The following is a 24,067-nucleotide window of genomic DNA, read 5'->3' as shown; positions in this document are numbered from 1 at the left end:
CTGTATAGTTGACAGGAGTTTTAAAAAATCCATTTGATATATTTATTCTGCGTTTATTCTGCTCTCCCATCTTATATTACTTACGGATTTCAATGTTAAACCAGTGATATTACTATTTAGTATGTCCCATCTGTAAGGGGATGTCGAAAAGACGTGTACAATTCTTGTATAATGTTAAAAAATTAACTGTTACTTTGGCATCATCATTTACAACCAAATTTAATGAATGACACGTACAAGATACAATAAAACCTCTAGAATTTATTTTCCTTAAATTTACGATTTATGTATCCGTTGTCATAAAAATTTGTCTTTCCACTGTTTTTCCAAGACTACAAATATTCAGGTACAAAATAACTGGTTTCGACTTATTTCTACTTAAGAAGTAATTAAATAATTAAGAGATTAGGGAATTAGGGACATAAATAAAACCCTGCCGAAAGAGCCAGAATTTTAAACAAAAGCTTAACCCAACCAATCTCTAGCCGAGTACAGTGGGGACTGATTTCTTCGTAATATTAGATAATAAAAACAGAAATTTTTCTAGTTCAATGAGAGTGACTAAAAAGTTGTAAATTTTGGAAATTTTCGTGGACACTGTCCTAAAACGAATTAGTTAGAAAACGAACGACGGACAATCTGTTAAGTTTAACATATTTAGATTTTTACAGCTATGGTGAAAAACATTTAAAATTTACGACAACCCTGTCGCGTTCTTTCAGGTATACCAGTGATGCGATTTAAGAGTCATTTGACATTGACTGGTATCGGACCTTCGAGATTTGGCATGCAAACACTGCACACCTACCTGAGCCGTCTCTGATTTCATCCATTAGCAACTATTCGATTAAGTGGATTGTTTTAAAATTTAAAAAGTAAAGAATATTTTATGTTATTTTTATGTGCGTTTTTTACAAAGCTACATTTAATTATAATTTTCTTTAAAAGTATATTAATACAATTGAACAATATATTGTACCAGGTATGTATATCCAGCGCACATTTTATTTCACCGAGTAAGTTTTTATAATTTATTTTTAATTTTAGCTCTTATATCGTGGCTAGCGATTCGGAATATAATTGTGATATTAAAAATACATTTAGAGAAGTCTACAGTTTTTACTCGCTTATCGAATGAATGAATACGAATGGACTCTAGACCAGGGGTGGCCAACAAGTCGATCGCGAACCCAATTTTGGTCGATCGCTGGCGATCTTTTGACTTAATGTGTTACACTTGTAATCGCACGCAACGCGTGAACGTAACGCGCAAATTCAACAGTATGCATACAGTTATGACTCGACTCAGAAAAACATAGCCATTTAGCTTGAATATTTGATACCTTCATGCGGTAGCTTCTTTTCTTGAAAAAAAAAAATTGTGGAATTTATAACTTTTCCTTTTAACAAAGATTTGTGTAAAACGTATTAGCCAAAGAATTTAGACATATTTCATATGGAGCAAAAGGCATTAGAAAATGAAATTATAATTTTACAAATTGATTTTCATCCTTAAAGTTAACGAAGACTAAACAACATTCTGTCCTGACTGATTCCCATATTGAAGACTCATTATTATTATCTTCGTCAGGATATACACCTAATTATGACTCCTTGGTTAGAGACGTGCAAACTCAGTCCTTCCATTAATGTTAAGATAATAAAATAAATTCTAAATCTGTCTTTATCTGTAGGTAATTTGAATTAATAAATATTGTTAATAATTACTCATGATGTTTTAATTCCACTAGACGTGAGTTTTTTGAACCGTTAAATAATTATGTTGATTTTTACGTAGTTAGATATACAGGGTGTTTTAGTACGAGGTGCACTCCCACCAACTATTGATAGATTAGCAAAAAATAAGTCTGAACCTTTATATCATTTTTCCATGATAAATTTTCCTGGCCCCCCAAAAAAATCGCTAAAGTGAAATCTTAAAATCAAATTATCAGCCATACTGTGCATTTTTATAACAACTTTTTCATATTTACGGACAAATAGTACCACAAATTTTACATTGCAATTAATAACAAAATTAAATTACATTTTAAGTTAATAAAATCTTGAAAAAGTGTCGAAAAATCGAATTTTTTTAGGTACCGCCTGTTCGGAAAGAACTCGTAGCTGCAAATATCAAAAGTTAGGTCTATAAATTTATTTTCTTTATGAGCCTATACCTAGAAAAATTAATAAGTGATTTAAAAAATTAAAAAAAAATAGTTTTGAACATATATTTTGCTTATCTACCCATAGCACGCAGGAGTGCACCTCGTACTGAAACACAGTGTATAAACATAGTATGTATTTCACACCTTCCCTCCCCATTTAGACTATGCCTATGACAACAAGTCGATCGCGACATATTTTTAAGATAAAAAGTAGATCTCAAGTACACAAAAGTTGGCCACCCCTGGTCTATTAGACTTGGTTGAAAACGCTTGCTAAATGAAAGCGAATCCCAGTAACCAAAAAGGTGTTCATAGACTGAATTATTTTGCTCAGATTGGTTTAGTTTATTGAATTCCTTTTCTATTTACAAATGAATCCTCGTTATATTTAACAGCTGGAAACGCCTTCATTGAAATATGAGTGCAATGAATACCTCTTGCAATACGTAAAGAATAGCGTTTGGAGAGACGCGATGATCTCTCGAGACGTAAACAAATTATTATAATTATGAATAATAAGTAAACTTTTGGTATAAAATAGTTTTCGCAAGGTGTCCAGCATTTATCTAATCGCGTGCCGCGTAGTTTTCCAATGATATATTAACTGCTGTAACACTACGTTACGGGTTCTCGACCGAAACTAGACACGTCGAAATCAAAGTAACGTTTGTTTAAATTGAAAATACAGTCAGATAAAAGCATAGTATGAGTTGCCAGAGTCTTTCCGCCAAAAAACCCGAAAACGTTTTCTCCTATCCTCCCACTACGAGCATTCCAACCAAAATGCCAGCTTCTATTTTCCCTACAAAAGGCGCCCTAATATTCACAATAACTCTTAACAATACAATTTTGACAATCGTAGAAACGAGTTGTTTATTCGAAGCGATTCTTGTCGGATGCAAGTTTTTGAAAAGCGAATTAATTTTGTGATAAAGAGTTGTATAAGTAAGTTAAATTATCTTATTTTGTATTTAATTACATTAGTTGTGTTTATGGCAAGTCCTTAATTGAAATCAAAACAATGCTTGAATGCTGATTTTCGTGGCATAATTTAAGAAATTGAAGCTTGCCATTTATGACACTTATTTGTAAAAAATTACTCTACTAATCAAATCCCCGATGCCTTTAATTGATAAAGATACGTTATTTTTAATTATTGTAATTATTTTTACTTTTCCGCTGTTATATATAATGGAGGGAAAGTACAGTGAGCGATGGAAAACGACTTTCCTCAACATTTTTACACTTTTTGAATTGGAGGAACTGTAAAACGTATAGAAATGCGAAAAAAAACTTAAATCTTCAAAAGTATTAATTCTGGTCAGAGTTTTACTAGGAACTTAGGCGTAAGACTAAAGGAGCATAGATATAACGAAAGAAAAGGGTGCTAATGCTACAATTTTGTCACAAATGGCGCAAGCCCAAGGTTCTGAACTGAAGTGGGACGAGGCAACATTTATCAAACCTTTGTCTTCTCCAACTTTATCAATGACGGCGAAGAAGATTGAAATATATAGAAATAGGCTACAAGAAGGCTGTTTAAATGCAAGAGATGCCGAGAGCCTGCCGTCAGCATGGAAGTTGATGGTTAAAAAATTTTCTAAAAACTCTGACTTTTGAAGATTTATGTTATTTTATTTTGTTTAATTTTATACGTTCCGTTTAGTTTTATACTTCCGTTTTCTCTTGTAAACATTTTTAAAATTTTTGTTTAAATTTTTGTATTCTATTCATGGAACGTATCTGTTTCATTTTCGTTTTTGACCTGAAGATGGCCTGTTAATCGAGCTGAAAACGTTTGTTTTTTCAATTATATATATTTCTCGGCAACTAAGAAGGTGTTTTATTTCTGTTTATTTATTATGCTGAGTACTTTTGATACTCAAGTATATTAGTATTCACATATCTGCATATACAGTCACGTAACTTCCGACAAGATCATTGACACAGAGGATAGATACACTGTGTATTATTGAAACCTATGCTCGGGCCTTTATCCACAGCAGAGCCATAATCTGTGTAATAAAATTGTTTCAGCTGTCTCTCTGATAAAGTCTAGAAAAATCTATCCAAATAATTAAAAGCCAATTTCAAAAAATATAGTAAATCAAAGCACTGTTTAAAAATTGTAGGGTCTTCGATCAATCATCCTGTCTTCAGTTGCTAATATATCTATCATTGACCTTGCAGTCAGATCTTTGATTTCGTTTCTTATTTAATTAAAATACTAAAATATCCATAGAATTAATCTTTCAATTCGACTATCAAGAGACTATTTATACTCGAAATGTTTTAATTTTTTTCAATATTTTAACATTAGTAGTCAGTGACCAAAGTCATATTGTAAGTCTTGATACCTAACAACATTTACCCTCATGGTTATACATAGTTATGCACAATGCATAATTATATAGAAATAATAAAACGTCATACATAAGGTAATGAATGTATTCAATGGCAGAAAACTCTTTCAAATATTTGACTACTTATTTACTGAATTTATTCACGTTATTTCTGCCTTTTTGGTGTTATACAAAACTAGGTTTTGATTTCAAGCTTAATAATGATTAAATTACTAATTTTGATTTAAGAGGTTGTTACAGACTGAAACACAGATTGCGTTTTTATTATATAAAACTTTATAATAAAGATATGTAATTTTTATTGTAAATTTTCATACTTTAGTGGCTGAATTAAACATTGAAAAAAATAATAAAAGTAAAGTATCAAGGATTGAACTGAGACGAATGTCTACAATTTATAAGAAGGAGTCAGTAACAGAAATTCTTAAAGAAAACGAATCAATAACCAGAAAAAGTGTGACCACGAAAACATATTCCGTAATTTCTAATGAATTTTCTGTTGTAAGTTTTAAGTTAATTATTTTTCAATTTTTTTATCATTTGAATGTTGAGTAATACAAAATTGATAAATACATCATTGTTATATTAATACCAAAATATACATATATATTTATTTATTCAGCACAATGAAGTGCAATTGATAGGACACAAGATGTTCATTACATACTTTATTTATTCATTGATACGCGTTTTGGGTTCTTTTACCCTTCCTTTTTTTAATATACATAACACCCAAAACACGTATCAATGAATAAATAAAGTATGTAATAAACGCCTTGTGCCCTATCAATTGCATTCCATTGTGCTGAATAAATAAAGCAAATAAGAAGACACAATTTAAAATAAGAGATAGAAACACATTTATTTTATGTAAGTTCACTTCATACTATTTATTTATGAAGTTGTTCCTTGTTTAGTTTTTAAAATTGATAGATTCGTTTCTCACAGAATATTTGAAGTAATTATTGCTTATATTAATGATACTACGTTTAGAAATAATTGCTTTCATTTGATCTGGGAATAGAATATTAACATATTTTGATTCCAAGTCATAAATTAGAAAGACAATATCATTTTGCAATTAAATAATTAAAAGTATACTCTCTTTGATGGATTTAAATAATTAATTTTACGTCATAACTCTGATGTGAATGAAAATATCCACGATAAAAATTTTGAAAAGTTATAATGCGAAACGACATTCTTGTGTTTGTAAATGTGTACAGATTGCAGATAATTCAACAGACAGGCAAACAATGACAACGACCAAAATTCATCGTGACATAGTTACAATGCAAAGCGGCAATACTTTTGTCAGTTTTTTTTAATTAAAAAAAATGACAACTCTCGGTCTAGCCCGGACCCCGTATATAGTTAATCGACACTTCGGCTCTCTAAGGTTCTCTTAGGGTGGTCTGGTTCTCATCTATCTAACTGCGTTATCGAGATTAGCAAAGAACACTCAAGCAGCCACACCAACTACAGTGCAAATGTGTAGTTACAGTTTCAAGTCCAATGAATATACTCTTGGAGTGCAAAAGTAGGTATATGTGATTATGAAAAACATACAGGGAGAAAATAAGAAGAAAAAACATATATTTTTACGTACAAATTAAATCAAAAATTAGGAACACGAACTAATAAATGATTATAAGAATAATAATAAATGAACACCAAACATTTGTATTTCTCATATTATCAACTGTATACCTACTAAATCATACCCTCCATCTTATCGTTAATGAAGTCTTAATGTTTTCATTATTACTCTGCGATATCCACAATAAAGGACAATTTGAGCAGTGTTTTTCCAATTGTTCATTACAACCACTTTTTGAAACGGCCTGTCATCGCGTTATTAAATTCGTTCAGCAATTACTAAAAATATAACTGTTGATTATTATGAATCAAATTTAATATTTAATAAATATATTTAATTTTTTTTAGAATTCTGCAAAAAATTCAAATTATCAAGTTGATGAATAAATAGAAAAAGGTATGAAAAGGTTAAAAAGTTTTTCTATGCCAGAAGAAGTAGCATATAATAATGAGAGATTTCTGGCAAAACAAGAGTTCTCTCAAAAATCTGAGGAAGAGGTTAGAAAATATTTTTCTATTTAACCTTTGTCTAAATTAAATTAAACATGCGTTATCATCTCATGTTAAACACTCATTCATGACCACATTTCATTTTTTTCTTTATCTTATTTTGAATTTAATTGATTGAGATATAGTTTATATTAATTTACTGATTATAAATTTTTCATATTTCTTAAAATGTAATATTTCCAAAATTTTTTAAATGAATATTAGGCTAATATTTTCAACTTATAAAATTACTTTTCACTTCTTTCAGAAATCAACGAAATGCCTGGATTTGTTCCAGTTCTACTTCCACAGAATTTTAAGTTTTTTCTGTTGCAAGAAATCAAAAGACTGACTTATTGAAAATGGAAGTGGAAGATTTTGTATATGTCTATTATTCATTTGTTTTCAATTTCTTTAGTTTTCCCGCTTCTTAGAAGTCTGCTATTGCAAGGGAAGTGATTAAGTTTTCCCGCTTCTTAGAAGTCTGCTATTGCAAGGGAAGTGATTAAGTTTTCCCGCTTCTTAGAAGTCTGCTATTGCAAGGGAAGTGATTAAGTTTTCCCGCTTCTTAGAAGTCTGCTATTGCAAGGGAAGTGATTAAGTTTTCCCGCTTCTTAGAAGTCTGCTATTGCAAGGGAAGTGATTAAGTTTTCCCGCTTCTTAGAAGTCTGCTATTGCAAGGGAAGTGATTAAGTTTTCCCGCTTCTTAGAAGTCTGCTATTGCAAGGGAAGTGATTAAGTTTTCCCGCTTCTTAGAAGTCTGCTATTGCAAGGGAAGTGATTAAGTTTTCCCGCTTCTTAGAAGTCTGCTATTGCAAGGGAAGTGATTAAGTTTTCCCGCTTCTTAGAAGTCTGCTATTGCAAGGGAAGTGATTAAGTTTTCCCGCTTCTTAGAAGTCTGCTATTGCAAGGGAAGTGATTAAGTTTTCCCGCTTCTTAGAAGTCTGCTATTGCAAGGGAAGTGATTAAGTTTTCCCGCTTCTTAGAAGTCTGCTATTGCAAGGGAAGTGATTAAGTTTTCCCGCTTCTTAGAAGTCTGCTATTGCAAGGGAAGTGATTAAGTTTTCCCGCTTCTTAGAAGTCTGCTATTGCAAGGGAAGTGATTAAGTTTTCCCGCTTCTTAGAAGTCTGCTATTGCAAGGGAAGTGATTAAGTTTTCCCGCTTCTTAGAAGTCTGCTATTGCAAGGGAAGTGATTAAGTTTTCCCGCTTCTTAGAAGTCTGCTATTGCAAGGGAAGTGATTAAGTTTTCCCGCTTCTTAGAAGTCTGCTATTGCAAGGGAAGTGATTAAGTTTTCCCGCTTCTTAGAAGTCTGCTATTGCAAGGAAGTGATTAAGTTTTCCCGCTTCTTAGAAGTCTGCTATTGCAAGGGAAGTGATTAAGTTTTCCCGCTTCTTAGAAGTCTGCTATTGCAAGGGAAGTGATTAAGTTTTCCCGCTTCTTAGAAGTCTGCTATTGCAAGGGAAGTGATTAAGTTTTCCCGCTTCTTAGAAGTCTGCTATTGCAAGGGAAGTGATTAAGTTTTCCCGCTTCTTAGAAGTCTGCTATTGCAAGGGAAGTGATTAAGTTTTCCCGCTTCTTAGAAGTCTGCTATTGCAAGGAGAAGTTTTCCCGCTTCTTAGAAGTCTGCTATTGCAAGGGAAGTGATTAAGTTTTCCCGCTTCTTAGAAGTCTGCTATTGCAAGAGAAGTTTTCCCGCTTCTTAGAAGTCTGCTATTGCAAGAGAAGTTTTCCTGCTTCTAAGAAGTCTGCTATTGCAAGGGAAGTTTTCCTGCTTCTAAGAAGTCTGCTATTGCAAGGGAAGTTTTCCTGCTTCTTAGAAGTCTGCTATTGCAAGAGAAGTTTTCCTGCTTCTAAGAAGTCTGCTATTGCAAGGGAAGTTTTCCTGCTTCTTAGAAGTCTGCTATTGCAAGAGAAGTTTTCCCGCTTCTTAGAAGTCTGCTATTGCAAGGGAAGTTTTCCTGCTTCTTAGAAGTCTGCTATTGCAAGAGAAGTTTTCCTGCTTCTAAGAAGTCTGCTATTGCAAGGGAAGTTTTCCTGCTTCTTAGAAGTCTGCTATTGCAAGAGAAGTTTTCCTGCTTCTAAGAAGTCTGCTATTGCAAGGGAAGTTTTCCTGCTTCTTAGAAGTCTGCTATTGCAAGAGAAGTTTTCCTGCTTCTAAGAAGTCTGCTATTGCAAGGGAAGTTTTCCTGCTTCTTAGAAGTCTGCTATTGCAAGAGAAGTTTTCCTGCTTCTAAGAAGTCTGCTATTGCAAGGGAAGTTTTCCTGCTTCTTAGAAGTCTGCTATTGCAAGAGAAGTTTTCCCGCTTCTAAGAAGTCTGCTATTGCAAGAGAAGTTTTCCCGCTTCTTAGAAGTCTGCTATTGCAAGAGAAGTTTTCCCGCTTCTTAGAAGTCTGCTATTGCAAGAGAAGTTTTCCCGCTTCTTAGAAGTCTGCTATTGCAAGAGAAGTTTTCCTGCTTCTAAGAAGTCTGCTATTGCAAGAGAAGTTTTCCTGCTTCTTAAGAAGTCTGCTATTGCAAGAGAAGTTTTCCTGCTTCTAAGAAGTCTGCTATTGCAAGGGAAGTTTTCCTGCTTCTTAGAAGTCTGCTATTGCAAGAGAAGTTTTCCTGCTTCTAAGAAGTCTGCTATTGCAAGGGAAGTTTTCCTGCTTCTTAGAAGTCTGCTATTGCAAGAGAAGTTTTCCCGCTTCTAAGAAGTCTGCTATTGCAAGAGAAGTTTTCCTGCTTCTAAGAAGTCTGCTATTGCAAGGGAAGTTTTCCTGCTTCTTAGAAGTCTGCTATTGCAAGAGAAGTTTTCCCGCTTCTAAGAAGTCTGCTATTGCAAGAGAAGTTTTCCTGCTTCTAAGAAGTCTGCTATTGCAAGAGAAGTTTTCCTGCTTCTTAGAAGTCTGCTATTGCAAGAGAAGTTTTCCTGCTTCTAAGAAGTCTGCTATTGCAAGAGAAGTTTTCCTGCTTCTTAGAAGTCTGCTATTGCAAGAGAAGTTTTCCTGCTTCTAAGAAGTCTGCTATTGCAAGAGGAAGTTTTCCTCGCTTCTTAGAAGTCTGCTATTGCAAGAGAAGTTTTCCTGCTTCTAAGAAGTCTGCTATTGCAAGAGAAGTTTTCCCGCTTCTAAGAAGTCTGCTATTGCAAGAGAAGTTTTCACTTCTATTGTTTATTTATGTAATACAATAGAATATGGAACTATTATTCATAAAAAATGTTGTATTATTAATTTAATAAATAAATTTTTATTTTTATTTATTTTATTTATTTAGTCATGCTGGGAAGAACCCATGATGCAGGGAATACAAAACTCAATACATAACATTTACAACTAAACTAATATACAAATACAATTCATAAGTTGTTACAGAGAAAATTAAAATATACATAAAAAAATAAATATATTACACAAAGCGATATCAAAATTATATATTTAATCAAAATTTTATATATATAGCATATATATATATTTTATATATATATATATATATATATAAGAAAAACAAAATTGTGGGGAGAACTATCCGAACAAAAGAACATTATATAAAAGAAATAATCGCACCCACTTATAAAAAAAAACAAAAGAATTAAGTTGTCACGTCTGACAGCAGATAGACTCCCAAAAATTCTTTGCCATGAACACACTTTTAAAGGAAAAAAGCAAATGCCGTCTTTCGGCAAAATCGAATATTCTAATATGCAAAATGAAACAAAATGTACGCCATACTTCGTACAAAGGCTCACTGAAACAATAAGACAATAAGGGATTGTTCAAAAAATTTAATTAATTTTACCTAAAAAATAATTTAATGAAAATTACGTGCATTACCAATAAGGTCCAAAAACTTATCAAACTGAATACTGGGTATACCGAAAATACTTTCACGAGTTTTTTCTAAGTTAGTACACCTAGCTATCACATGAAAAGCATCCAATAGCTGATCACCTTGACAATATATGCAAATTTCTCTGCAATGATTCTGTAAAAAATTAAGGGAATTACATCTGATTTGCATTATCGTAGAGCTAATATTAAAAGAGAAATTGTTATAAATCGAACAGTCAAAAAAGGATTTGTTTAAGTGCTTATACCAAACATTATAAGAACTTACGTTAATACGTCGATTTAAAATCAAGAATAAAATTATCAAAATAATTTAATTTCAAAGTAAAGCAACAGTAATAATTATTTAGTAATTCATCAAAATTAATACCGTTATCAGCACAAATTTTCTTTAAACTTTTAGACCACAACAAATCCCTTTTATTTAACACATAACATAAGCACGTTCTACTCCATCGCTTTTCATCCAATTCAATAGTCTTAAAGATCCAATTCAGACACTTATTTAGTATTGTAAAAAACAAAGGTAATAGCGAACACTCCATAAAAATCAAATATCTTGGGATACAACGAGACAAACCAAATAACTTTTTAATAAAATTTGCCAAGACCGGATCTAACTCATCGGATTGATATCCCCAAACTTCGGCAGCATATAACAAAGATGATGTGACAATTGAATTAAAAATCCTTAAACAATCTTTTAAATTACGTAATTTAGCCGATCTACACATCTGAATAACTATCAGTTTTAATAAAGGCGTTCCTTTTGACAATCTGAATATGAGATTTATATTTTCCATTAGATTTAAATACGACACCCAGATATTTATATTGAGAAACTACCTGAATTACATCGTTTCTAAACCACCATTTGTCCGACTTAGCAAGTTTACCATCATTACGGAAGACAACAACTTTAGATTTCATAAGATTCAAGCTCATGTTATTTTCTAATAAATATTTATCCAAAATATTAATAAATCCTTGTAAACCTCTAACAGAATCGGCTATCAAGACTGTTATCTGCATAAGCCAATATTTTGGTACCAATGCCATTCACCTCTATACCTTCATAGTCAGAATTAGTTATTTGTTCAATTAAATCATTTAAATATATACTAAACACCGGACTTAAAACACAGCCCTGTCTAACCCCAGTAGCAGTGAAAAAAGACCTAGAACAGAGACGACCCCATTTAATCTTTACATTAGACTCACTATATAATTCTGTAAGTAAAGAAACAAATTTAAAACTAATGCCATATTTCAAAAGTTTTTCCACATTAAATTCCTATCCACAGTATCAAAAGCTGAGGACAAATCAACAAAGAATGCATAAACTTTTCGCCTTTTCCTCATTAAAGTCTTAGTAATAAGGGTATGCAGAATAAATATATTATCTATCGTAGAATATTTTTCACGAAAACCGGCCTGATTCTCAAATAAAATATTGTTTAAATTTAACCAAGTAACCAACCTGTGATACAATATATTACAAAAAATCTTTGACACAGTTCAGCAGTGAAATTCCTCTATAATTACTAGGGATTGATTTAGAGCCATTTTTATATACCGGACATAGAATAGCACTGCCCCAATCTTTTGGGACTACCCCCGTTCTCAAAATTCTATCAAAACTTCTAAGCAGTATCGGAAAAAAAGAATCCATTTTCCAAAATTCAGAAGGTATACCATCAACCCCAGGCGCAGAACCAACTTTAACTTTACTTAAAACATAGCTCAATTCAGAGTCCATAATGTCTACATCCAAAATTTCATCAGACCAACTTAAACACTCATTGAAAACAGACAAATCCACACTATAAGGAAGTGAAGAACCATATAAAGAATAAAAATAAGTAAACCACTCCTCCAAAGAAATATTCACTTTACTATTATAATTTGTGATTTTACACAAATTCCAAAACCATTCGTTATTTTTACGGAAGATATCCGAATTCTGAACCGTATACAAGAATTTTTTTTCTTAGCTACACAAATCTTTTTAACCAAACTACGAAATAACACAAATAATTTACGATACGATTCTAAACCATTTTTCTTAAACGCTCTCTAAGCTCTATTTCTATTACGGATCATTAGGCGACAATCGAGATTAAACCAATTGTTAATATTTAAATAGTCCTTAGGTTTAAAGTTCATATTATGAGAATTAGCTATTTCGACAATTACTTTACTAACACTTGATAAAGAAACTGAATCACAGTCTAACAAATATTTCTCAAAGTCACGCACAAATGTGTTCATAGTCTCACAATTCCAAAAAATTCTTTCGTAAAAGCTGCCCTTATTAGTCACCTTAGGTTGAACAGGATTGTCCAAACATAATACTATAGGAAAATGATCCGATAAACAACAATCATCAACAAAAAAAGATTTAACACAATCCCATACACGGAAGTTGTTAGACCAAAATCAATAACCGATGAACCCAAACTCGACACAAATGTATATTCACCGGCTTCATCGCCCGACATTCTACCATTTAATATTATTAGGTTTTTATCTATACAGAACTGAAGCATCTTTTGACCTCTGCTGTTCACAATAGAATCCTTAGATGTTCTGCTTCTTTTAGTATAATCAATACCAAAAACATCACCAATGTAATCAGGGATAACATTTTCCGCACCCATCCGAGCATTTTGGGTGATCTTAATGATCACCCAAAATAATTAGGTTAGAGTCTTCATTGAAATGAAAATTAATTAAAATCTCAAAAATTTCCTGCCAACTATGCTCTTGCATATAAACAAAACATAACAAAAATTTGCCCGCAGGGACTATGATATTAATAAAAACCAAAAAAAAAAATCGCCTCTATAAATTACTTTATAACAAAAACACAGTTTTATAAACAGCAACCATCCAGCCTTGAAACTACCCCTACTACCATCTCGGAAAGCATCACCAATGATACAATTATAATCCGATAAAACCTCAAAATTACTTTTATTACCTTTAGCAGAATGCCAAGTTTCAGATAAAAAGATTATATCAAATTGCGATATATAGCCTACTTCCAAAATGAGTTCGGCTTATTTTTGATACCAGCGCAATTCCACGCCACAATAGAGGTAGCCTGGATTAGTGATTGCTATGAGGAAACAACAGTAATTTTCCCGAAATTCTCATCATATCCATATTTCACTCCATCAATAAATATTTTATCATAGGTTAAACGAATACTATGAGCACCTTCTGATTTCTTCTGCCTTCCAAACACACGTAACTTATATCTAATGTCTCTTAGTCGTTGAGAAAAGTCATCGTTAACAAATACATTTAAGTTACGCGACTCAATAACTGCTTTTTTATAAGATAATTTATCACTAAGAGAACTAAACTGACAAATTATTATTCTAGGCCTATCACCAAATTTTTTACCAACTCGCCTAGCATCAACATATCGCAACAGAGGCAAATTCAGCTTATTCACAGCAAAAGATTTAACTGCCTCCAATGTATCCATTGCCGATTGTCCAGCTCCCTCCTCCAAACCGTGTATCACTAAGTTATTAATTCTCCGCTGATTGTCCATATAATCCATCTCTCGTTCCATTTTCGACACTTTCATACTGATATTATCAATAAGGGAGGAGCTCATCGTCTCCGACCCACCCGAACCAATCCTAGTCTCAATATTATCTAATCTAACCTCAAAAATCAACAAGAGCCTCAACCACATTCTTAAGCCATTCCGTAAGATGGTCGAGTCGCTTTATAAAATCCTCCACTTTACCATTGAGAGCAGCATGCATACGCAGTAATAAACGAACACCTTCCGATACATCAAAACTCGGATTTTGTAGTAATTCAGAAACCTCATCGTCCTGACCGGAACTACTCCTTCTAGGTCTACTTGGTGTTCTCTCCGGAACAGTTGGTGAAAAAGTCTTCCTCTTAACTCCTTGAGACATAATAAAACAAGAACTTACCTATAAAAAAAACAAAAGAATTAAGTTGTCACGTCTGACAGCGGATAGACTCCCCAATAAATTTTTATAATTTATCTGCATATATTATCAGTATATTTTATTACTTTTAACTTTGATATTCTTGCTAATAAAATCAACGCTTCGATAATTTAATAAACACTATAATACAATACAAATATAATATAACGTCTTAGTCGATTGTAGGGAAAAGAAGTGCCCCATTTGTTTCCCTCTACAGGCGCCCCTGTACATAGTTAAAACTTATTGTACTTGAAAGCTTTTTCTTTCACTATGTTTAATATTCCACCTTCTGGCATATAAAATCATTATCTATGTGAAAGTTTATTATTACATTAGCAGTAGTGCTATGTCATTTAATGGGTTAATTAAAATGAATTAATAAAAATGAATTAATTAAATTGTAATAATATAACTCTCCCGATTAAACAAACGTTGTCCACTTATACGAGTTGCCATAATACATTTTTTTATGTCTTGTATTATTTTATTATTTTAAACAAATTTTATTTTTACTGCCGAGGAAAAAACGGAATTCATCTCGTTTCCAAATATCTTTTGATATTAATTTATCGAAAGATTAGGACGTAGGAGAAGTAATGTGAACAATGAATTAATGTTTTTCTCGTGTTGCAGAATCTTACTCTAAGCGTTACTCTCACCCAATAAAAACGGGTTACCTGGAAGGTGATCCGTGGCCGCGCCACCGCCGTGGCTACATATCCAATTCCTTACATCGGGGTCATAACGAATTATGTCGTTAAATCGATAAATACTAACAGAAAGGTTTCTTTTTCTCTATAAAGCCGTCGATATCGCGAGGCTGACTCAATATCCGGTTGGAAAAACAACGGGAGATAAAGGCGGAATTTCTGTGGAAAATTCCCTTTGCTGTCAGATTATTACGTTATTTCGTACTTTTAACTTTTCTATTATGTTATATTATAGTATTTGATTTATATTTACAAAGGTTATATTACGTAAAAGTTTGACATCGAGTGACCAATGTAACACATTTTAAAAATTCTTTAAACCGCGAACACTAGATTCTCAGAGCGGTTCTGGGCTGTTAGCCGCCTGCCTGCTAGATATTTGGCCGCCCTCGCCCGATTATGTGAATCATGAGTAGACTAGATTTATAACTTAACCCGACAGATAGGAGTTTACTGGCATGTTTTTATGATAGTTCTGTATAGTTGACAGGAGTTTTAAAAAATCCATTTGATATATTTATTCTGCGTTTATTCTGCTCTCCCATCTTATATTACTTACGGATTTCAATGTTAAACCGGTGATATTACGATTTAGTATGTCCCATCTGTAAGGGGATGTCGAAAAAACGTGTACAATTCTTGTATAATGTTAAAAAATTAACTGTTACTTTGGCATCATCATTTACAACCAAATTTAATGAATGACACGTACAAGATACAATAAAACCTCTAGAATTTATTTTCCTTAAATTTACGATTTATGTATCCGTTGTCATAAAAATTTGTCTTTCCACTGTTTTTCCAAGACTACAAATATTCAGGTACAAAGTAACTGGTTTCGACTTATTTCTACTTAAGAAGTAATTAAATAATTAAGAGATTAGGGAATTAGGGACATAAATAAAACCCTGCCGAAAGAGCCAGAATTTTAAACAAAAGCTTAACCCAACCAATCTCTAGCCGAGTACAGTGGGGACTGATTTCTTCGTAATATTAGATAATAAAAACAGAAATTTTTCTAGTTCAATGAGAGTGACTAAAAAGTTGTAAATTTTGGAAATTTTCGTGGACACTGTCCTAAAACGAATTAGTTAGAAAACGAACGACGGACAATCTGTTAAGTTTAACATATTTAGATTTTTACAGCTATGGTGAAAAACGTTTAAAATTTACGACAACCCTGTCGCGTTCTTTCAGGTACACTAGTGATGCGATTTAAGAGGCATTTGACATTGACCGGTATCGGACCCTCGGGATTTGGCATGGAAACACTGCACACCTACCTGGACCGTCTCTGATTCCATCCATTAGCCACTCGTATCGAGCTATTTGATTAAATGAATTGTTTTAAAATTTAAAAAGTAAAGAATATTTTATGTTATTTTTATGTACGTTTTTTTACAAAGCTACATTTAATTATAATTTTCTTTAAAAGTATATTAATACAATTGAACAATATATTGTATCAGGTATGTATATCCAGCGCACATTTTATTTCCCCGAGTAAGTTTTTATAATTTATTTTTAATTTTAGCTCGTATGTCGTGGCTAGCGATTCGGAATATAATTGTGATATTAAAAATACATTTAGAGAAGTCTACAGTTTTTACTGGCTTATCGAACAAATGAATACGAATGAACCCTACTAAACCATCACTGACGTGCAATTAACTGATTGCCCCTGGAAGTCGGCTTCTTACAGAAATACATCTTCCCTATCACCAAATGTCACGCCACTGTATACAAACTATATTAAATTTGTAATATTTACTAAAACTGTTAATCAGGATTAATAGCAATCAAATGTCATACTATTTTATATTAGTTTAACACAAAAAACAAATTTTTAGTAGTGAAAGGGTCGTGGAGGAAGACAACGATATTACATTTACAGAGAAGAATAAGGAATAAACTCAAATAAATGTTATATGAAAGATTAATAATATATAATATATATAATACATACACTACTTTTAACAATAAAATATAATATAAAAGTACAGTAGAGCATCGATTATCCGATCCCCGATTAACCGACTTATCGGTTAACCGACCGCGTTCTAGTCGACAAATTCAAATGTCCGCTAGTGATGTGGCGCTACAATATTTGGTTATGTCTTAGCTACTTTAATATTATTTTTGTTAAATTTTTGCATGTTTTAGCTGGCAGCACTGGCTCGACCATGAAAAGGAGGCTAGTATTTAAACCAAGCCTAATACACTATACTAATAATGTATTTTTTCATACTTTTCGGTTATCCGACTTTTCAGTTATCCGACCAACCCCAGTCCCCAATTGAGTCGGATAATCGATGCTCTACTGTAATAATAGAATAAATATAAAAAAAATAATCGAAACATAATAAGTAATTACATTTTATTGGATGTATTTAACTGGAAAGTAATTACATTCACAAATTATTAGATGGGCAACTATTTACGTAATATTTTTCAACAAAACAAAATAAATAAATAAAGAACTTGTTGACATCGTGCACATTTAACAAATCAAAGAGTTTGGCAATTATCTCAACACACATTTAAACTGTTACATTTTTTACGTATGAGTCTAGAAGCAAAACCATCCATATTTAATCAAATTATTAAATATTGGCGCAGATAATTGATGAAAAGAGAATGTAATTTTATTATGTCATTTTTTATCGAAGAAGCGTTACAAAATAATTGTATATCGTTTAAAATTTCTTTAGCTAAAAGTTTTACTTGTCTATGAAATCCAACATCTAAAGATGGACGTACACTTTGGTGGAATAATTGGTACTTCGCATGAATTTTGATTTATAGATGTTTGAAATACTGTGTTATAAATATTAAGATTTGTTTGCCCACTCCACGAGTCAATTATTAATAATGAGTTTTCTGTTATATTTGAAGCTAATATATCTTTTACATAGTTTGTAATAATTACTATAGTAGCTGTAACGGTAACGTTTGGGGCATTAAACAGCAGCGATCTTTCAATTCTAGGTCCGAAGGTTCCGTGATCCTCTTTAAGCAAATAAATACATTACCTACAGCTCGTCCGTTAGCATTAATTAAATATTAAACAGTGTAGGAATGTGTAATTTTATTACTTGGAGAATGTGCAAATCAAATACAGTAGAGCATCGATTATCAGACTCAATTGGGAATTGGGGTTGGTCGGATAACTGAAAAGACGGATAACCGAAAAGTATGAAAAAATACATTAGTATAGTGTATTAGGCCTGGTTTAAATACTAGCCTCCCTTTCATGGTCGAGCCAGTACTGCCAGCTAAAACATGCAAAAATTTAACAAAAATAATATTAAAGTAGCCAAGACATAACCAAATATTGTAGCGCCACATCACTAGCGGACATTTGAATTTGCCGACTAGAACGCGATCGGTTAACCGATAAGTCGGTTAATCGGGGGTCGGATAATCGATGCTCTACTATGGTATTTTATCTCCTTTATACGAAAGTGTTCTTGGTGAAATCATTTCGTATGAAAAACCACACTGATCTGTATTGAATATAAGGTTACGCGAATAAGATGGCAATAAATTGTTTACTGTGGTTTGAAATTTGCGCTGTTTTTATTAAAATATCCTTTTCGTTTACTCTATTTTATTTACAAGTTTTGTAGTTTACGAGATACTGATCTGTATTCTTTTTTAAATTTAGCATCCCAGGAATCACTAGCTGTAAACTTAATTATATTCTTATCAGCTCTTTCATAATTATTTGAATATCCTGATTCGCAGTCGGTGTTTGCGTTATCGACTTTTTTCTTTAAGCAGACAAGTGTTTTTTTTCGTCTGAAATAACTTTAATCAAATTATTGTCTTCCATCCGACAAAATTCTTCGTCATCTCTACTTACATAATTACTTAAAATATCACTAAATGCATTAAAAGCATTTTAGCTCCTGTTTATCAATGTCCAAAATAAAAGGCATATAAATCTCTTCTGTAGACCAGACATTACCACATAAACGTTTAAATTCTGTTATAATATTTAAAATATTTACATTTAAGTCTTCTCCCATTGTCGAAAATTCTAGAATTTATTCTAAATTTAATATCGTTATCTTCCTCCACGACCCTTTCACTACTAAAAATTTGCTTTTTTTTTTTATGTTAAATTAATATAAAATAGTATGACATTTGATTGCTATTAACCCTGATTAATAGTTTTAGTGAATATTACAAATTTAATATGGTGTTTGTATACTTTTAGCGTAATTATTAACTAAATTTGATTAATATTTATTAAAAGACACTTCAACAATTTCCTGTGAAATGTATTTAAAGAGTGAATAACAACCTTTTTAGATATCTACTCAGATTCTTAATGTTTAAATTTAACAAAAACGTTTACTTAGTAAAAATTCTGTGCTGGAGATCTACAAAGTTTTGTTTTATATTTTTTAGAAATGCATTCTTTGTCTTCAAACTTCCCATTACATTTTGCCTGACTGTTTCAGTCGTGATTTAAACTTGGAATGAAAGATGGATCGTTCAAATAAGTGCTAAAAACAGTTAACTATTAACTATTTACTTGCTGGTATCGCAGCCTCAATACTTTTCTAAAAAGTTACTCTTTAAAAAGAGAGCTAATTTCTAGAATAAAAAGTATAATTTTGACAACCGCGTTTTTGGGCCAAATCTCAAATTACGAAAAGCAAACTAATAAACTAATACATAATTTAATTGGGACAACTTTTCGCTTCATTGGGAAGGTAGCGGAAAAGGAATTTAGCAATTTTTGATATATTTTAGGGAACTTCCGAAAATAATGCCACACTACCATCGCTAATGTGTAGGCCTATGAACTGTTCGGTTTTTCCGGAGGGGGTTAGCATAGCGGGACGTATCCCGTCTGAGGACGACTCGAATTCGAGCTCATTGTTTGTAGTGGCATAATTCAGAATAATTGCTAATATATAAACTAATGATTTTACAAGTCTAATTATCTAATTACAGTCACTATTCGAAAGTAGTCGTATTATCCACTGAGAATTCTTTTATCTTTTGCTGAATAAAACTCCATATTTTTAATGAAGAAATATTTATCCAATTGTGGTTATGAAGAAATGTAAACGATCAGTTTTAAATTAAAAGCTTATACATAAAAACAACATATACATTAATTATTTAATAAAACGATTCATTCGATTTTTATAATAAATCGAATGTATAGTCTTATTAATTAAATAACTAATATCAATCAATCAATCAAGTTTATTAGCGTAGTAGGCATTAGCCTGTTACAAGGGGGGTTAAAAATACATTTTTTAGGATAACATAATCTACAATTTTAGGTATCCTTTAACATTGTATACCTTTTCAATTTATTAATTAGCCATAAGGCTTAATTAACTATTAACACATTGCCTTAATAACCTATTGACAATATTATACAGCCCATAAATGTCATTACTATTAACTTTATCTAGTTTTCTATACATATCAATTTCCGTCTTTTGGTTATGACTTTGATCCTTGATAATATTTAAATCTTGTTCTTCCTTCTCGTTACATCCGTACATTAAGTGTAGTTTTGATAATTTTTTTCCAAACTTGCAGCAGGTACATTGATTATATTCTATGTAACAACTATACTTCTTCCTGTAGACTGGATGAAACTTAATTCTTTCTTACACGAAAAACCTTGACGATCCAGTGTTTTTATATACAACTGCTAACGTTTTCAACCCCTTCGGGGTCTTCATCAGGCACAGCACAAAGGTAGTTTCAAATGCCCGTGAATGGAACCAAGAAACCAAAGCGAGTTCTATTCCAATTTTTGAAATCAAAGAAATTGGAAGATAAAAATGGAACATTATGCACGAGCTATTATCTATTATCTACGCCTGCGTACTATTTACGTTCACCGCTCTTTAAATTTAAAACAATTAATGCAATATTAAGTTATTTGTGGGTGTGGGATTCCCTCATAGCAAAATTTCCATGCTTGCGAGATGTTGATTGCATCCTTGTAGTTGATGCACGTGTTGTGCAAACCCGCTTTATATATCTCTAGGGTCTCCAGCGTTCTGAGTTGGTCTGTGCTTATACATGCATCCAGGAAATGGTTAAGGCAACAAAACAATGTTATCCTCAGAGCTGACAAAAGCAAGTCCCTGGTACTAATGAAGAGATGCACATACGAGGCTATGATGCAAAGATACATCAATGACACTGACTGTGAAAACGCGGAAGATGGATACCTCCAAAGGTTACAGGCAAGAGTGAAACGTTTCACACAAACCAAGTTAGCTGGAGAGTGGGGCTTGCGTAGGGCGGTTGTGGCGTCCCCTGACGTGCCAAGGCTGTTCGCCTTTGCCAAAACTCATAAGGACCTACCCTCTCTCAGACCAGTCCTAGACAAGGCCAGATCCCCCACCAGGGCTTTAGAATCGGCCATACACAAACTTGTGTGTGACCAAATGAGGGCGTACCCTTGGGCTATCAGGAATCCGATCGAACTGGTGGAGTCATTGTGGGTTCTTACCACTACAGAATCAACGTGTATCACCGTTCTTGATTTTGTATCACTGTTCCCATCCATTAAAATACAGCCGTGCTTTTGCGAGCTCAGGGATATATTACTCGCCCGACCACACGCCTATACACACCGCAAACAGATACTAGAATTGGCGCATATCCTCTGTTACTCATCCTTTTTCCGGTTTAATAACAAAACATACGTACAAAAACGAGGTGTCCCCATGGGTAGCCCACTATCGGGTGACTTATGCGAGCTAGTGATCAGAAGACTTGAACAACAAATAATCCCGTCATTCCTTACCAACATCCTCCTCTACAGGAGGTATGTAGATGACATCCTTATCATATGGAAGGCAGAACCAGACATAAATGAGTTTATCAATGCAATGAACACCAACGGGTATGGGCTAAGCGTTAAATTGGAACAAAAAAGCAACACCTCCGCACATTTCCTCGACTTGGACATTCAAATAAGGGATAATAAAATCACTCATAAAGTATTTTACAAACAATGCCATGTACCTCTGTTCATCCCAGCTTCCTCGGAGGATCCATATTCGTATAAGATAGCGGCTTTTAGGGCACTAATTAAGCGCGCATTCACGCACAACTCGAAGTATGAAGACACAGTGGCCGAGCTAGGCCGTATCCAGGAAGTGGCATCTCAACACGGTTATGATAGAAAAATAGTGTACAACATGGCACGCAAGTACGCACGGGGAAATACTCGTAACAACCTACAAGCCGGGGTAAGATCCGCAGATATTAGTGCAAGAAAAATAGTTGAGTACAACCACCATTTAGATGCGATATACAGAGAAATCGCATCCAGCACCCGAAATAAAATAACTTACAGGAGACCGCGATCAGTTTACAGCTTACTTCGAAATGGGAAGGACAATTTGGACATGAAACACGCACCGGGCGTATATGAGGTTCCCCTGTGGGATGACAGATTTAATAGAAGTCTGGTCTACGTGGGTTCGACCAAACGCTCCCTCCATCAGCGACTCCGAGAGCACAGGTACGACATTGCCAATAATAAACTATCTACCACACTGGCAACGTATGCCACACAGCAGGGAATCACTGCCGACCTCAAAAACGCCCGTATAATCAGAATGTCACAACACACGGACCAACTCAGAACGCTGGAGACCCTAGAGATATATAAAGCGGGTTTGCACAACACGTGCATCAACTACAAGGATGCAATCAACATCTCGCAAGCATGGAAATTTTGCTATGAGGGAATCCCACACCCACAAATAACTTAATATTGCATTAATTGTTTTAAATTTAAAGAGCGGTGAACGTAAATAGTACGCAGGCGTAGATAATAGATAATAGCTCGTGCATAATGTTCCATTTTTATCTTCCAATTTCTTTGATTTCAAAAATTGGAATAGAACTCGCTTTGGTTTCTTGGTTCCATTCACGGGCATTTGAAACTACCTTTGTGCTGTGCCTGATGAAGACCCCGAAGGGGTTGAAAACGTTAGCAGTTGTATATAAAAACACTGGATCGTCAAGGTTTTTCGTGTAAGAAAGAATTATATTCTATGTATTTATTTATAGTAACTAGACCTTTTTGATTAAGTCTTAACTGAATGAAAAACTTTTTAACATTAATTGGGAGATTTGAAAGCATATAGTTGTTGATATAAGGGTAGTTAAGGATTATATTATAGTGTGAGTTATTTCTTCTTTTTCTTATATCTTCATTATCCTGGCTTATTGAATATTCCATGGCTTTATATAGTAATTGACTGATTCGTTGGTCATTATTTTTGAGATACTCAAATACTAGTTCTATCGAAAATCCGTAAGCATTAAAAATCTTCGATAATTGAGTTATAATTCCGTTGAATGTTTATATTCTATATCTATTGTATAATAAGTACATTAGTTTAGATGACAAATCTTCTGCATTAATTATTTTTTGAAGCCAATTAATATATCTTTTTACCGGAATAGTATTAAGTTTGAATCTCTTAAGTTCCTTAAATAACTAATAAAAGTTATTCGAAGATTTATAAAAATTGTTTTAATAAAATTTATTTAGTAAATACAGTAAATTAACACAACAGCGAGTCAATAAATAAATAAACAGCTGAGAAACCATCATATTGCTTTTGGCTGGTTATTTGTCATCCTTAAATCTAAAAACTTTTATTGCCATTTTCATACATATATCCATATATATATATATCATTAACGTCATATTAAGCATCATAAACAATAAATTAATAATGAAGATAAAATGAAATATGTGGTATATACTGTTTAAGAATAGAGATAATACAGCACATAGCTGTAACGGAGAATTTAGAATCAATAATAATATCAAAGAAGTAACTGACAATAAATAATGACGCTGGATGATAAATTTAAACTAGAATGTTCACAAACACTTCCGATATGACCAG

General features: G+C 32.9%; 3 protein-coding genes across 3 annotated transcripts in view; 1 reads left to right on the top strand and 2 right to left on the bottom strand.

The window, feature by feature from the left end:
* LOC136986341 (meiotic recombination protein REC8 homolog) overlaps positions 1-24,067 on the bottom strand; it is a 220,354-nt gene that overhangs the window by 191,417 nt on the left and 4,870 nt on the right. The gene's annotated exons all lie outside the window — the stretch shown is intronic.
* LOC136985779 (uncharacterized) lies at positions 13,572-14,036 on the bottom strand. Its single transcript, XM_067283137.1, has one exon. It carries the CDS (start codon positions 14,034-14,036, stop codon positions 13,572-13,574), a length of 465 nt encoding a protein of 154 aa, XP_067139238.1.
* Positions 21,281-22,915, top strand: LOC136985773 (uncharacterized). The gene has a single exon (XM_067283124.1). The coding sequence runs from the start codon at positions 21,281-21,283 to the stop codon at positions 22,913-22,915; it is 1,635 nt and encodes a 544-aa protein (XP_067139225.1).

This window comes from Centruroides vittatus, unplaced genomic scaffold, assembly GCF_030686945.1.
Source record: "Centruroides vittatus isolate TY-2023 unplaced genomic scaffold, ASM3068694v2 contig_1213, whole genome shotgun sequence".
Taxonomy (NCBI): domain Eukaryota; kingdom Metazoa; phylum Arthropoda; class Arachnida; order Scorpiones; family Buthidae; genus Centruroides; species Centruroides vittatus.
Note: the sequence above shows the minus strand (reverse complement) of the source record. Positions and strands in the feature narration are given on the sequence as shown.

What these genes read in the sequence shown, in the direction of transcription:
- LOC136985779 (XM_067283137.1), bottom strand. Translation starts at nt 14,036, where the DNA reads ATGGAACGAGAGATGGATTATATGGACAATCAGCGGAGAATTAATAAC.
- LOC136985773 (XM_067283124.1), top strand. Translation starts at nt 21,281, where the DNA reads ATGAAGAGATGCACATACGAGGCTATGATGCAAAGATACATCAATGAC.